This window comes from Dromiciops gliroides, chromosome 3 (genome assembly GCF_019393635.1).
Source record: "Dromiciops gliroides isolate mDroGli1 chromosome 3, mDroGli1.pri, whole genome shotgun sequence".
In the NCBI taxonomy this organism is placed as follows: domain Eukaryota; kingdom Metazoa; phylum Chordata; class Mammalia; order Microbiotheria; family Microbiotheriidae; genus Dromiciops; species Dromiciops gliroides.
In genome coordinates, this window is record NC_057863.1 from 59,303,560 (window position 1) to 59,318,074 (window position 14,515).

General features: G+C 38.4%; 1 protein-coding gene across 1 annotated transcript in view; it reads right to left on the bottom strand.

Annotated features, from left to right (window-relative positions):
- COL4A3 (collagen type IV alpha 3 chain) overlaps positions 1–14,515 on the bottom strand; it is a 170,216-nt gene that overhangs the window by 9,605 nt on the left and 146,096 nt on the right. Inside the window, exons 44-47 of the mRNA XM_043995200.1 lie at positions 9,472–9,544; positions 6,194–6,265; positions 5,977–6,102; positions 3,089–3,187 (exon numbers count right to left, since the gene is read on the bottom strand). Coding sequence (XP_043851135.1) covers positions 3,089–3,187; positions 5,977–6,102; positions 6,194–6,265; positions 9,472–9,544 — 370 coding nt within the window. The remainder of the gene's footprint in view (positions 1–3,088; positions 3,188–5,976; positions 6,103–6,193; positions 6,266–9,471; positions 9,545–14,515) is intronic.

Below are 14,515 nucleotides of genomic sequence, written 5' to 3' on the forward strand. Positions count from 1 at the left end.
GAGACCAATGAAAGAAAGTAAGTACAAAGAGAGGAGAGCCCAGGAAGAGCCACAAAGGAGACAGGGAAGGAAGGAAGGAAGGAAGGAAGGAAGGAAGGAAGGAAGGAAGGAAGGAAGGAAGGAAGGAAGGAAGGAAGGAAGGAAGGAAGGAAGGAAGGAAGGAAGGAAGAAAAGAAAGAAAGAAAGGAAGGAAGGAGGGAAGGAGGGAGGGAGGAGAACCAAGAAGCAGCCCTGTAACAGAAATCCAGGAAGGCAAATCCAGGGAAAAGGTAGGGTCTTTAGTGTTGATTGCTATAGACAGGTCAGGAAGCCTGAGAACTAAGAAAAGGCAGCGGGATTTGGCAATTAAACTTATTGGTAATTTTGAACAGAGTAGTTTCAGTTGAGTGGTGGGGTGAGAAGTCAGAATTGAGAGAAATGAAATAGTGTCAGATCAGAAAAATGCTGTTATCTCAGAAAAATGAGACTGGGAGGTAGTCTGGGTAAGAAAGGAGAATTGTAGAAAGGGACCTCAAGGCTAAAAGAGAGTCTTGCAAGTGACTAAAAGTAGATATAAAAGAAGAGAACTTAAAGGCATGTAGTCTAGCTAGTGTGCCAAAGGTTAAAGCTAGTTTGTATTGTGCTTGCTTAATTAGCTTATGCATATTAACTGCCAACACTCCAAAGGCGGAGACTGCCACCAGTTTCAAACATGCTATGTATGTAATGGGAGGGAGGACATGTTAAGGGGAAATATGTAGAGATATTTTGGAAAGATTGTACAGCTTGAGCCCTCAAACAATGAGGCAAAGGAGGGAGGGACCTTTGTGTTAGGTTTAGAGATAAAAAGAGAACTTTGCTGTGGCAAAGCATGCCGCTTTTCTTTATAGTACATGCCCATTCTTGCAAGAATGTAATAAAGCCTTCATATATTCACCAAAAGGGAAAGTCCAGTATTTTTATTTCTAACAGAATGCAGGAGGCAGAGAGAAGTGACTGGGATATGAGACAATGGAGGACCCCTATAAGCAGCTGCTTTTTCTTTGAGTTTTACTGAAAGGGAGGAGAGATCTGGGACTACAACTTGAGGGGATGGCATTGTCAAGGAAATTTTTTTTAAGACTAGGGACATATTTGAAGGGATGGGGAGGGTGTCAATGGATAAAGAGAGATCAAAGATTACAGAGAAAGAGCAAACAGCTAAAGGCCTTTTCAACTCCAAATTCTGTGATTCAAATTGAAAAGGTAAACAAAGTAAAACAGCACAGAACACCTGTGAGATATTCTGGCTTCAGGAACTTAGTTTTGGTGAATCAGAAAGGTAGATAAAGATAGAAGAACTAGTTTCTACTTGGGGAGAGGTTAATCTATTCTACTTGTCTAAAGTCAAAACTAAGGCACTTAATGATTTATTTATTTATCTATTGATTGATTGCAGGGCAATGGGGGTTAAGTGACTTGCCCAGGGTCACATAGCTAGTAAGTGTTAAGTGACTGAGGTTGGGTTTGAACTCAGGTCCTTCTGAATCCAGGGCCAGTGCTTTATCCACTGCGCTACCTAGCTGCCCCCACTTAATGAATTTTAAGAACCCTAAATGTTTCTCTGCATTTGGGCAAGCCTCATCCATAATTAGGTCATTTTCTACATATGGCTGAATAAAATATGTTTCTCTTTCTGTGTTAGTTACCCTTTCCATTTGTTAAATATTTATTGCACACAATACTTGAAATTTACATTGTAATTCTAATATATAAGTTTTTGTTGTTTTTCTGGGGTAGAGATAGTGATGTTCTATAAACATATCCCATTTTTCTGCATTGAACTAATTGTGGAAAACAAATTTGGCCACCAATATCTTCAAATTAGCAAAATGTATTGGTCCTAAGTCATCTGTGCAGTCATACAAAGTCTATATTTTTAGGGTACTTTGGATAACTCCAGAGCCAACACTGAGTAAGGGATGTTCTTAGCCCTATACTTCAACCTTTTCAAATTTGGACTTTTAGTATCTGTTGTATCTTAGCGATTTGGGCGTTTAGTATTAGAAAATAGGAGGGATATTTATTTCTTTATTAGTTTAAAAATTCAATGATGTGATAAATGTTAGGTTTGAACAGCTGGTCACTTTCCAACATGAATGCACAGAATAATTTTACACAGCTTTGACAGCAGGTAATATTTAATCCAGTTTAATCAATCTGACAAATGGATTTTACATGCCAAGTAGAGTGTGTTATGCAGTTGGTTCTTGTCCAAGCCCAAGATGTCAATAGCATAACCAAGGTAGAAAATGAAACTGTTTTAGTTAAAAGTAGTCATTCTTATATAAGTATCAAGATGTCCCTCCAGCAACATCTATTTCATTCTTTTTCTGGTTTTACTGCTAGTTTTCATATTCAGTGACAGATCTATATACCTAAAGGGCAGGATTGAGCCTTATGAAATTAAAATATCTATTAATGTTCCATCACATTCTGCCTGACTTGTTAGAAACTGATCTGTTTAAAATAGCTTTGCTGATAAAACAATGTGAATCACTTTGTCTGGATTATCTTGTGTTCTCTTGTGTTGGAGGCAGCCAGGCTTCAGAGTGGATAGAATGATAGGCCTGGAATCAGGAAAATCTGAGATCAAATCTAGCCTTGGGCACTTAGTGGCTGTGTGACCCTGGGCAAATCATTTACACTCTGCTTTCCTCAGTTTTCTCAACTGTAAAATGGGGAATAAAAACAGCACCTATCTTGCAGAGTTATTGTGAGGCACCAGTGAGATAATGTTTGTTAAGTGTATTGCAGAATGCTTGACACATAGTACGTGCTATATACAAATACTTATTTCTTTTGCCTTCCCCTTCCCTTCTCCTGGTTTTGGAGCCCTTATGTAGGGCTACATAGAAGATGAGACTGTTCCATCCAATAATTCCTAGATTTCTTTTTTGTTCCTCTTGACCACCTCTCCCTGTGCTTAAGGAAAAGTAAATGAAGAAATCCCATATTACCTTTGAAGTTACATAGCCTTTTTCCAAACACAATATGGTACTTATTGCTCTTAGCAAATGACTCTTTGAAAGCCTAATTTTGTTGAGAAAATAAGTACAGATGTATTTACCAATTTCTCCTTTAGATCCTTTGTTGCCTTTTTCTCCAACTGGTCCAGGAATTCCTGGTTTTCCAGGTTTCCCTGGTTGACCTCTTGGTCCTTGAAGTCCTATTGAGCACCAAACATTGCATCATTACATTCATATATGTGGAAAAGCAAAACAAAAACCAACAATCCCCCATCATTCTTATATATGGGAAAACGATAATAAAAAGAAGTAAGAGGCCACTAGGTGGCACAGAGTAGAGAGAGTGCTAGACCTGGAGTCAGGAAGACCTGAGTTCAAATATGTCCTCAGAAAGTGACTAGCTATGTGACTCTGGGTAAGTCATTTAGACACTTTATGCTTCAGTTTCCTCAACTGTAAAATGGGTATAATAACATACATACTCAATCCCAAGGTTGTTATGAGGATCAAATGAAATAATATTTGTAAAAAGCACTTAGCACAGTGCCTGACACAAAGTAGGTGCCATATGAATGCTTATTCTTTTTCTCTGCATATAGCAATTTAAAATTTCTGATGCTATTTAGATTTCTTCATTATTTGAAAGTCATTGACCATTATGACAATTTTACTGATTCAGTAAGGTAAGGAGGGTTCCTGAAGCCTCATGCTAGGCTCATACATAAAATTAAGGGTGAGCAGGATTAAGCAGCCTAGCTTTGTATGAAGAGCACTATTTTGGGAATCCAAAATCTTCAAACCCCATCACTGTCACCTATTTGCATGAGTGTGGTTGAGAGACTTCTCTGACTTTTCAGTTGTTTCAGCATGTAGATAGTGGTAACCTCTAGACTTAGTTCACAAAGGTGTTATGAGAATCAAATAGGTGATAGATACAAAGTTCTTTTCAAACCATCAATCTTTCAGTGATGGTGATGGTATAAGGATGGTAATTCAAGGAGGCCAACTGACATATTCACTAACATTTCAGTACAGACTTACCTGAGTTGAAAATATCCTATTTGGTTACAGAGTTCCTGCTGCCATCTCAGCTTCTCAGGTTTTCTATTTCAGAGAAGTTATTTTCTGACCTATCCATCTTTGGCTTATGCACATGCTTTAGATATTCACATTTACTATTCCCTACTTCTACCTCCCACTGCTACCTTTCCTTCTCTCCTCTATAACTGGAACAGTAAGTAAGTAGTCATTTAGTCTGGGCTAGAAGATGTCCAATAAAGGAGAATCTTATTTCTTGCAGTTTCTACCCATTGTCCCAGTTCTGCCCCATAAAATCAGAGAACAAGTCTAATTCCTCTTTCAAGTGAGAGCTTTTTAGGAACCTAAAGACAGGATTCTCTTTTTCCTCCCCATCTGCTTTTTGCTAGGTACAACATCCTCAACTCCTTCAACTATGGCATGGAATCAAGACCCACTACCATCTACTGTACAATCAACAGTCCTTAAACTTTGGATCCTAGAACTTAATGAAATATGCTGTATATGGTATGGAGGTTCTCTTAATCTGTCACAATGCAAACAAGCAAGCAAAATGTAAGATGCAAGACCTAAAATTCCAAAATGCTTTCAAACATGTATATGGCTGGGTGAGGGGCATGACTAAAACTCCATTCTGATATTTATTTTACTTCAAAATCCAGTGTTCTTTCCACTATACCATGGTGCCTAATTTATATCAGCTCTCTAATGAAACAGTTTAATACACACACATGAGGAAGGAAGGAGGAGAGAGAGAAAGCAAGCAAGCACAGACTGGTTTTGTGACTCAGAGAACTGACTTTGAAGCCAGACCTAGATTCAAGACCTGCCTTGGTCACATACCGGCTATGCTGTGTGGTCCTGGGCAAATCACTTACCTTTGCAGTGTTCTGTGGAACTTTGTTAGACTTAGAAATAAAAGGCAGAAAAGGTGCCAATTTGCATAGGTAGCTAGAGCTTCCTTACTGAGGAGATGGGCAAAGTAATGAAATCATTGATACCTGTCCATACATGGTAAGTGTTAGTTGCCTGATATCTCCTTTTTAAAGAGACTCCACTGTATTAAGTACCCATAAGCAAAGTGACTTATTTTTATATCAGGAAAACTTATCTTTCAGAGAACTCACAATTTATTATGGCATATAGTAATCAGGAAAAACATTTAAAATATATTTATCTAGAAAACAAATAAAAATCAACCAGTTTTTCTAAGTTTGTATTCTATAACAGGTCAATTTAGATTCAACATCTTTTAGCTGCCAGCAAGTTGTACACCAAACTAGATCATCGAGTTTATCATTACAACACGCTGTCTAAAGTTGTGTTGTTTAACCTCAAAACAAACGACTACTATTTTAATGTTGGGAAGCCAAAGAGTATATAGATTTAATAATATAATAGATAATAGTTTGGAGTCAGTAGAATGTGTTTGATTCCTAACTCTGCTATTTATTAGCTTTGACAAATCACCCAATCTGTCTCAGTTTCCTCATCTATAAAACAAGAATAATAATACTTGTACCTCCCTACCTCCTAGGGTTACTGTGAGGAAAACATTTTTGTAAACCTTAAAGCACAGTGTTGTTATAGATTTAGACTTTTAGATGACTGTCTGGATCATCTAGTTAACCGCTTTTACAATGGTGGCAACTGAAGCCCCCAGATATGAAATGATGTGTCCTAAATTACAAAGACAGATCTAGAATCAAAATGTATACTATTAGGGGCACCAGTCCTAGATTCAGGAGGACTTAAGTTCAAATCCAACCTCAGGCACTTGACACTAGCTGTGTGACTCTGGGCAAGTCACTTAACCCTCACTACCCTGCCCCCCCCCAAAGTATACTATTTGACTTATTCTGGTGGTCTTTCCATTTGCCAAGCTGTAAATGTCAACAATTATTATAGAATGACTTTTCAGTGATTCAGGTTAATATATCTTATTCCCAACCTGGTTTGCCTGCTTGTCCTTGTGGTCCTGGTTCTCCCTGCATTCCTGGGCCTCCAGGTTGACCAGGAGGCCCCTGGCTCCCTGGCAGAGATATAATTTTAATTGTCCCAGGATCTCCAGGTTGTCCTATTGACATAAATAAACATAATTAAATATGATTTATTACCTTTAGAAATGTTGTTATCTTCATAAAGTACCAATTTTAAAAAATTTTTACCAGGAGGTCCTTCTGGTCCAATTGACCCTGGAGGCCCAAATGGTCCTGGAGGCCCTATATTGCCCTTTTCTCCTACAGGAAAAACAAAATTTATAATAATTATATAGTCATGATACTTTGGGAGATGGCTTCAAGCAACTTCAACTTTTAGGGTGTTATGCTGTAAACCAGAATTTCTCCACCCTTTTTGTGTAATGGATCCCTTGGGCAGTCTGGTGAAACTCTATTAACCCCTTCTGCAAATCATGTTTTTAAATACCTAAAATAAAATACATGGGGATTTCAAAGGAAACTATATTTAAATATAGTTATCAAAATGTGAAAAAAAAACAAACAAACATGTTTACTGATTAAGAGTTGCAGCTCTAAATAGGGACTATTGATTAAAGATACAAAGGTTAACATTAGAACCATTATTATGAGTCTTGCCTGAGGCATGGCTCTAGAATAAGAGTTGGAGGTGATGTGATCTAAACCAGGGTTTCTAAACTTTTTCCACTCTTGAGACCCCTTTTATTCTGAGAAATTTTTATGCGACCCTGGGTATATATGTATATAAAACAGGCATACATAACCTTTTACTGTTGCCAAATTTTTTTTAACCCCCACATTATTACATGACCCCATGTGAGGTCTTAACCCACGGTTTAAGAAGCTTTGATTTAAACTATGTCAACCCAGAGAAAGCTTTTAACTGTGACCTTTGGTGGAGATAACTGTTTAGTTATGCTTAGCCAAGCTATAAACAGATGCACAAAGTGGAGGAGGAAACAAAAACACATTTTGTAGGGCAATGGTTTTTAATTGCTAATTTAATGAATTTATAAATCAATTCAGTTTCGTTAAATTTTAGAGCAGAGACATACTATGAAGCCAAGCTCATTAAAAGTTTATTGGGGGGGGTGTGGCTAGGTGGCACAGTAGATAAAGCACTGGCCTTGGATTCAGGAGGACCTGAGTTCAAATCCAGCCTCAGACACTTGACACCTCCTAGCTGTGTGACCTTGGGCAAGTCACTTAACCCTCATTGTCCTACCAAAAAAAAAAAGTTTATTGGGGGCAGCTAGGTGGCACAGTGGATAAAGCACCGGCCCTGGATTCAGGAGGACCTAAGTTCAAATGCGGCCTCAGACACTTGATACGTACTAGGTGTATGACCCTGGACAAGTCACTTAACTCTCATTGCCCTGCCACCCCCCCAAAAAAAAAGTTTATTGGAACATTCTTCTGGTGAGGGACAGTGCTTAAATATTATGGTTATCAATGTTCCTAAGGCCACTGTTGGAGTTTTACTGAATATGGAAATGGAAAGGCATCTCTTTCTAGTACCCTTGAGAGTAAAGGTAAGCCCTGTCTGCTTTTTACCAAACTAACTAAATGATGATTTTCTACTTTCGTTTCTAACCTTTTTTTTGTTTTGTTTTGTTTTTTGTTTGTTTGTTTGGTTGGTGAGGCAATTGGGTTAAGTGACTTGCCCAAGGTTACACAGCTAGTAAGTGTTAAGTGTCTGAGGCCGGATTTGAACTCAGGTCCTCCTGAATCCAGGCCTGGTGCTCTATCCACTGAGCCACCTAGCTGCCCCCGTTTCTAACCTTTGACACAGGTAAAAGGAGGATAAGAAGATTCTTGAATCTGGAGCAGAGGTATCAAACAGCCCTGTGCTGCTCAAACCAGATTCAAGTATCACTGGGAAATATTTAACAAAATAAATAAACAGAACAAGAGAGCACCGATAACCTATGGTTTTCTACGTCAATATGTGGCTTCAAGGATTCTCATTTCTATGTGAATTTGACATCATGAACAATATACTCACTTTAAAATGTCTAGTCAATGAATGCAATTTTCAGGAAATAAATACATGTCTTGTGTGAAGTAAGGGATAGGGACTGGTCCTGTGATTTTGCTGGAATAGAGAATTCCTAAGTGCAGTGATTCCTGCCAATAAAGGGTGACACCTTCTTAGCAATTTATAATCTTAAAGAGTTGCCCAGAGTGGTGGTGTCAAACTAATAGAATTGGGAGCCAATACTCCATACTTGGGAATCCCTGCATGCTGCATGTTAGCTTAGTTTTAAAATGTGGTTATTATCTATGTTTTATTGTATATTTATTTATTTTATTAAATGTTTCCCAATTCTGGTTTGGGCAGTACCATGGAATGTTGTAGTTAGCCAGGCCTTGCAAGTTTGATAGATCTGGCTTAGAGGTCATGCCCATAGTCAAAGCAGCCAGTTCTGGGTCAGAAGCAGAACCAGAAGCCAGGCTTTTCTGGGCCTGAAGCTGGCTCTCTCACCACTGTTTCACATGGCCTCTTAGTGGGTGGGGAACCAAAAACACAACACAATAAAAATATAACATTAATAGTGAAGATGAATCAGTAATTGCCCAGAAAGTTGAAATCTTAATGAAATATTTGGTGTGAAAAAATCTTTTTTTGTCTTTAACTTTTTGAGATAAAAATTCCTAAGCAAAAAATTCAAAATAGTAGTAATATTTTATGGGACTGGAACATCCAGTATTTTATTCTAGTACCTTTGGGAAGACAGTGACTGTCTGCATTCTACAAAGTTGGTGGTATTGACCTCAGCAATTCTTTTGCAAAGCTTTCCTCAGGACTTCTTGCCTAGTCAGCTGACACTGATGTAATGTTGTCAGGTTTGCAAAGTATATACACTACCTCATCTAATCCTTGCAACAACCCTCGCTTACTAAGTTATTTACTGCTTTTATTTATCACATAGTATAAAAATATTATGATCATCTCCATTGCACATATGTGAAAGATGTCCTTAGTCACATAACTAGAAATTGTCAGAGATGGCATTTGAACACTTGGCCCTTCTGATTAAGAAAATACCATGGGGGTGGGCAGCTAGGTGGCATAGATAAAGAACTGGTCCAGGATTCAGGAGGACCTGAGTTCAAAATCCAGCCTCAGACACTTGACACTTACTAGCTGTGTGACCCTGGGAAAGTCACTTAATCCTCACTGCCCCACAAAAATTACATATATATATAATACCATGGGAATTAACTGAACAAGACAAGACACTACCCTACAATCCCATATAAAGGTCATAGCAGTTTTAGTGTTGCTATTGATGAAAGATTCTGTGTCTATTTTCTGAAACTTTTAAAAGTGTTTTTATTTTTGTTCCCATAGGGTATATACATTTTCCCTACATCAAAGCTTTGAACTTGGGGAATTTAGTCATTAGATTATAATTGGAGAGTGTGTTTTCCCCAAATGGTGCATAGAACATTTAGACAAGTACCTGTCATGCCAGGGAATCCTTGAAATCCAGGATCGCCTCTAAAACCCGGAAGACCTGGGTTGCCTGGCATTCCCTGGAATTTAAAACAAGAAAATTGCAGGAGATTTATCACATCATAATGTTACCCATAAAGTTTTCTTCCTGAGGTAGATAATAAGATACCAATATTATATTAAGAAAATTTGGCAGTTTGGGGGCATAATTTTCTATTTCAATCCAGTCCCTTGGCCAATCAGACATATTCCAGAGACAGTCAAAGGTCTATCATCAAGAAAATCAATCTTTGTAATTTCAATGTAATATTATTAGTGTCATGTAGTATGTTTACTATAATATTATTATGATGCAGTATTTAAGTAGAACACTTCTGAAGTCTGCTAGATATAACTTTCTGGATGTAGATAGTTCACCGATAAAAGCAGATATTTAGTCAGATTAAAAATTATAATTTGTATTTGTAATTATAACAAAGGTGATATAACTGATAGAATGGTAATGTCCAAGACCTATTTCTACCAAGCCAACAGGGGCATTAGTTCCCATTGTGTATGTATGGGGGTGGTATTGAGGGGGCAGGAAATATGGGAAACCTGGAATAGAAAGGAAGGTAGGGACATTGTCAATATGCAGGAATGACAGGTACTAGAATGATCAATAAGTCAATCAACAAGCATTTATTAAGCCCCTACTGTTTGCCAAACACTGTGGATACAAGTACAATAAACCAGGATGACTGGAAGAGGCAATCAGGGGTGCCCTCAACAAAAACAGGGAAGACATTGAGGGGACTTTGATATTTCACCCTCTAGCCCTCTAATCAGAGGGGAGAGGAAGCTTAGGGAGGTGCTATCAGTTAGGGATTGAATTAGCAGCTTGGTGATGATATGAGATCATGTGCTTAACCTAGGAGGGTGTCTTATTACTTGGATTTTGGAAAAAACAGATAGGGCAGCAGATGCAGAGTGGATGCGATCTTATACTTGTATCTCAACACCTAGCACATAATAGGTACTTTAAAATACTTCTTGTTTTATTGTTGACTTGCATCCTGAAGGAAGAGAGGGCTCTATGAGGCAGAAGGGAGGAGAGGTAAGGTAGGAGAGTCCTGTGTGAGGATCAGAGACAATAGTTTTACTGGATTTCAGAGTACAGGAGGGATAGTAACAACGTATAATGAATATGGAAAATAAGTTGGGGCAGGTTTATGAAGGGCTCTGAGAGCTAAACAGAGGAGTTCATGTATGATTCCAGAGACGTCAGGAAGCCATTAGAATTTAGAAGTCTCAGACATAAGTGCTCTAACAGATGCCACATTGCCAAGTTGCTTACATTAGAATAAGAAGTTTCTAAAGAGACTTTAAATCAAAGTAATAATTATTCCATTTCTTTCACTATGTAGCTAAAATTAATTCTGGGAAAATGCTCCTGGTTGGAAATAATGAGACCTGCAAAAAATGCCAAAAGACAATTATTTTAAAAGCTTTTAAAAGCTCTGTTTGAGCCAGTGACAGTTCATCTTTTCAGGACAGATGATGTAATGTCCATTAAAGCAGTGATGAGGTAGATTTACTCAGCTGCTATTTGCTTCTTCTCTATCAAGGACAATGATCTTCATACTAGAAGGGTACAGCAGTCATGCTTATGAAACAAAAACTCAAGATTGATGAAGAAATAGTAAGAACTTGAGCACTCAGAAGGTTTAAGTGAATTCAAGTCGTAGGACCCAGACAACACATTCCAGTGTAGGGAAATAACTTTTGATATGACTGTGAAAGCCTCTTGGGCAATCTTTGAAGGATCACAGAAGAAAAATCATAGAGATGCCAGAGGATTAGAGCCAAATGTGGTGCCATGGAAAGAAGCCGCGGCATCTAAATTTAATCCCCAGCTTTGCCCATGTTAAGGGCTGTTAAGGGGATCCCCTGAACTTGTCTTTTTGAGTTGCCATATTTTTCAGAAACAATGGACTCAGTACATGCAGGAGGCTCTGAATGTGTCAACAACGAAGCTGATATAATTTGTTGTTGTACCCCATGCTGGACTCCCTGCATCCTTTGGAGGCGAGATAGGTACCAGCCACCTGTGCCAGGCTGGGATAATGCTTGTGCAACTGGGGATCTCTGCAGATACGGGGACCCTCCCGTCTTCATAGTTTAGCCATTCCCAAAGGAAAAGAACGGGGCTTTTGCAGCTGCCCTGTTCCTCCCGGGGTGGGGGGGTGTTGTTGTTGTCCTACCCTTTGATGCACTGTTCCCCCTCCCACATTACGCCCTTCCTGATATCCCCTTCTCCCTTTGTTCTACTATTATAAAAGTGTAAACTTCCATAAAAACTTCGAGCCCATTGGGTTCCCATGCATGTTCATTTCTCTTGTAATAAACCTGGTTTTCACCTAAGTCTCATGACCTTGTGATTGCCTGTTGACACCCATTATGGCCTATAGGACATTTAACCTCTCTGGACCTCAGTGTCCTTATGTGAACTGAGGGGTTTCAGCTAAATAGCTTATAAGGTATCTTCTAGCTCAAATTGCTATGATCCTGTGAAAAGTCTTGATTTTCAAACATGGAGATTCTGGAAACTACAGAGCAGCGATTTTAGTATTGGTCCTTGACAATTCCAGTCTAGATGATTACAAAGATTCTAAGACCTGAAGTGATGACAACTAGGAGCCAAGATGAGTTCACTAAGATTATTATCTCCTGTATTAGATTATAAAATTTTTTTTCACTTGATTATAAAATTCTCAACTGAAATATCGTATTAATCTTTTAAAATCTCCCCCAACATTTAGCACTGTGCATTGTAGGTACATAAGGTTTGTTGAATAAATGATTAAAAACTAATTTCATTTTCTTTTGTGATTGGGTCACTAAGCTAGTAGCAGATCAGGAGACTTACAAATAATGTATCTTTATTTCAACAAAGCACTTGGCAAAATCTTTTATGATAGACTTGTTGATAACATGGAGAAGTGTGGACTAGATAATAATGTGGCTCCTCTTTGTGTTCATTCTTCTTGCTCTTTGAGTAGCTCTCCTCTGTTTTGTTTTTGTTTTGTTTTTGGTTTTTTTTGGTGAGGAAATTGGGGTTAAGTGACTTGCCCAGGGTCACACAGCTAGTAAGTGTTAAGTGTCTGAGGCCGGATTTGAACTCAGGTCCTCCTGAATCCAGGACCAGTGCTCTATCCACTGTGCTACCTAGCTGCCCCTCCTCCGGGTTTTTATTCCCTTTGGTTCTCTTGCCTTCTCAGTCTCCTTTGCTGGATCTTCATGTCACACCTACAAACAATGGGTATTCCCCAGGACTATTGTGGGCCTTCTTTTCTTTCTCTATTCTGTCTTTCACTTGGTGACCTCATTAGCTTCCTCGGGTTCAATGATCATCTCTAGATTATCCAGATCTATATATCCATCCCTAGTCTTTTCTGAGTTCTAGTCTCACACTACCAACTGCTTATTGGACATTTTCAACTGAATGTTCCCCAGGCATCTCAAATTCAATATGCCCAACACAGATCTCATTGTTTCCTCTCACCCCCAAACTTACCCTTATTATTTCCCTATTCCTATTGAGAGAACCATCATTCTTCTGGTTACCTGGGTCCTCAACATCTGTGCCCTACTAAACACCACCCATATCCAGGCATTTGTCAAATCTTGTCATTTCTTTCTCTACCTCTCTGCTCACACAACCACCACCCTTGTTCAGGCCCTTATCATCTCACACTTAGACTATTACTTTAGCCTCATGATTCATCTCCCTGGATTAAGTCTTTCTCCACTACAACCCATCCCCTGTAGCTGCCAAAGTGATCTTAGATTAATATAAGGAATAACTTTCTAAAAATTAGAACTGTCCCAAAGTTCAATGGAATAATATATGAGGTACTGAGCTCTAAACACTGATAAAGACAATGCAGAAGCTAAAACAAAATTCACTTTTCTGGGAAGCTGTATGGACGATTGATGTATTGTGTGGGAGGTTAGTGTAAAGTATAGGGTGGGCCAAAAGTCATGAAGGGGTTTCAATATTTAATGACGCCTTTATTTTTTGTTTTAAATTTACAATACCATAGAATCATATAAAGTAAAAATAGGAAAAGAATTTGCATTACTTGTGGAAAACCAAATCTTATAAATGGCAAAAAATAAAGAAAAAATAAATTCCATAAAGTTATATTAAAACATCATGACTTTTGGCCCATGCTGTAGGTAATCTTTAAAGTATTTTTATTTCAAGTCAACAAACATTTTATAAAGTGCTTATTTTTGCAAGCAAATAAAGAGGAAAAAATGATAGAAAGCTTGATGATCCCCCAAAAGCCAAATGATCTTAAGATATTTAAGTATGATATTGGCAGAAAGACAGCAAGCAAATGAAAAATGGAAAAGATCAGCTATGATTTCTATAACAAGTTCTTTTCTCCATCAAAGATAGTGGAACTAACACTTTTGAGTTCTATCATCCCAGTATTCAGGGTATGTATGAAGAAGTAGTAATGACAGTAAGAAAAATATAGGCAGAACAGCCACACTAGCCCATACATACACATGGAAGAGGTCTGTACTAGAGGCAATATGATTTTGAGGGATTAACGTATCACTTCTTAGGATATCTTAGAATATGTGAAATATTTGGGGAAAAACAGGCATAGGAGGGGAGATAAGATACAAACACACACACACACACACACACACACACACACACACACACACACATATATGGTTGGTTGTCCTTTGTGCTTGAAGAGGACCAAAATGACATCACTATGTCAGGGTTAAGGTATAGGGTGTCAGACTATGGCCAATCAGACCAGTATGAGCTTGGAAGGTTCTACCACAGGTCAGGCACAAATAGTCCCTATGAGTTTCTTATTTCTTTTGAGCTACTACAATTCTACTTTGCTCATAGAGTGATGCGGGGATGCCATGCTGGGCAGTCCTGTGTCAGCATCTCCCATATCTCACAATCGATTCCAAAGTTCTTCAGAGAGACCTTGAGAGTGTCCTTGTATCATTTCTTCTGGTCTCCATGTAAGTGA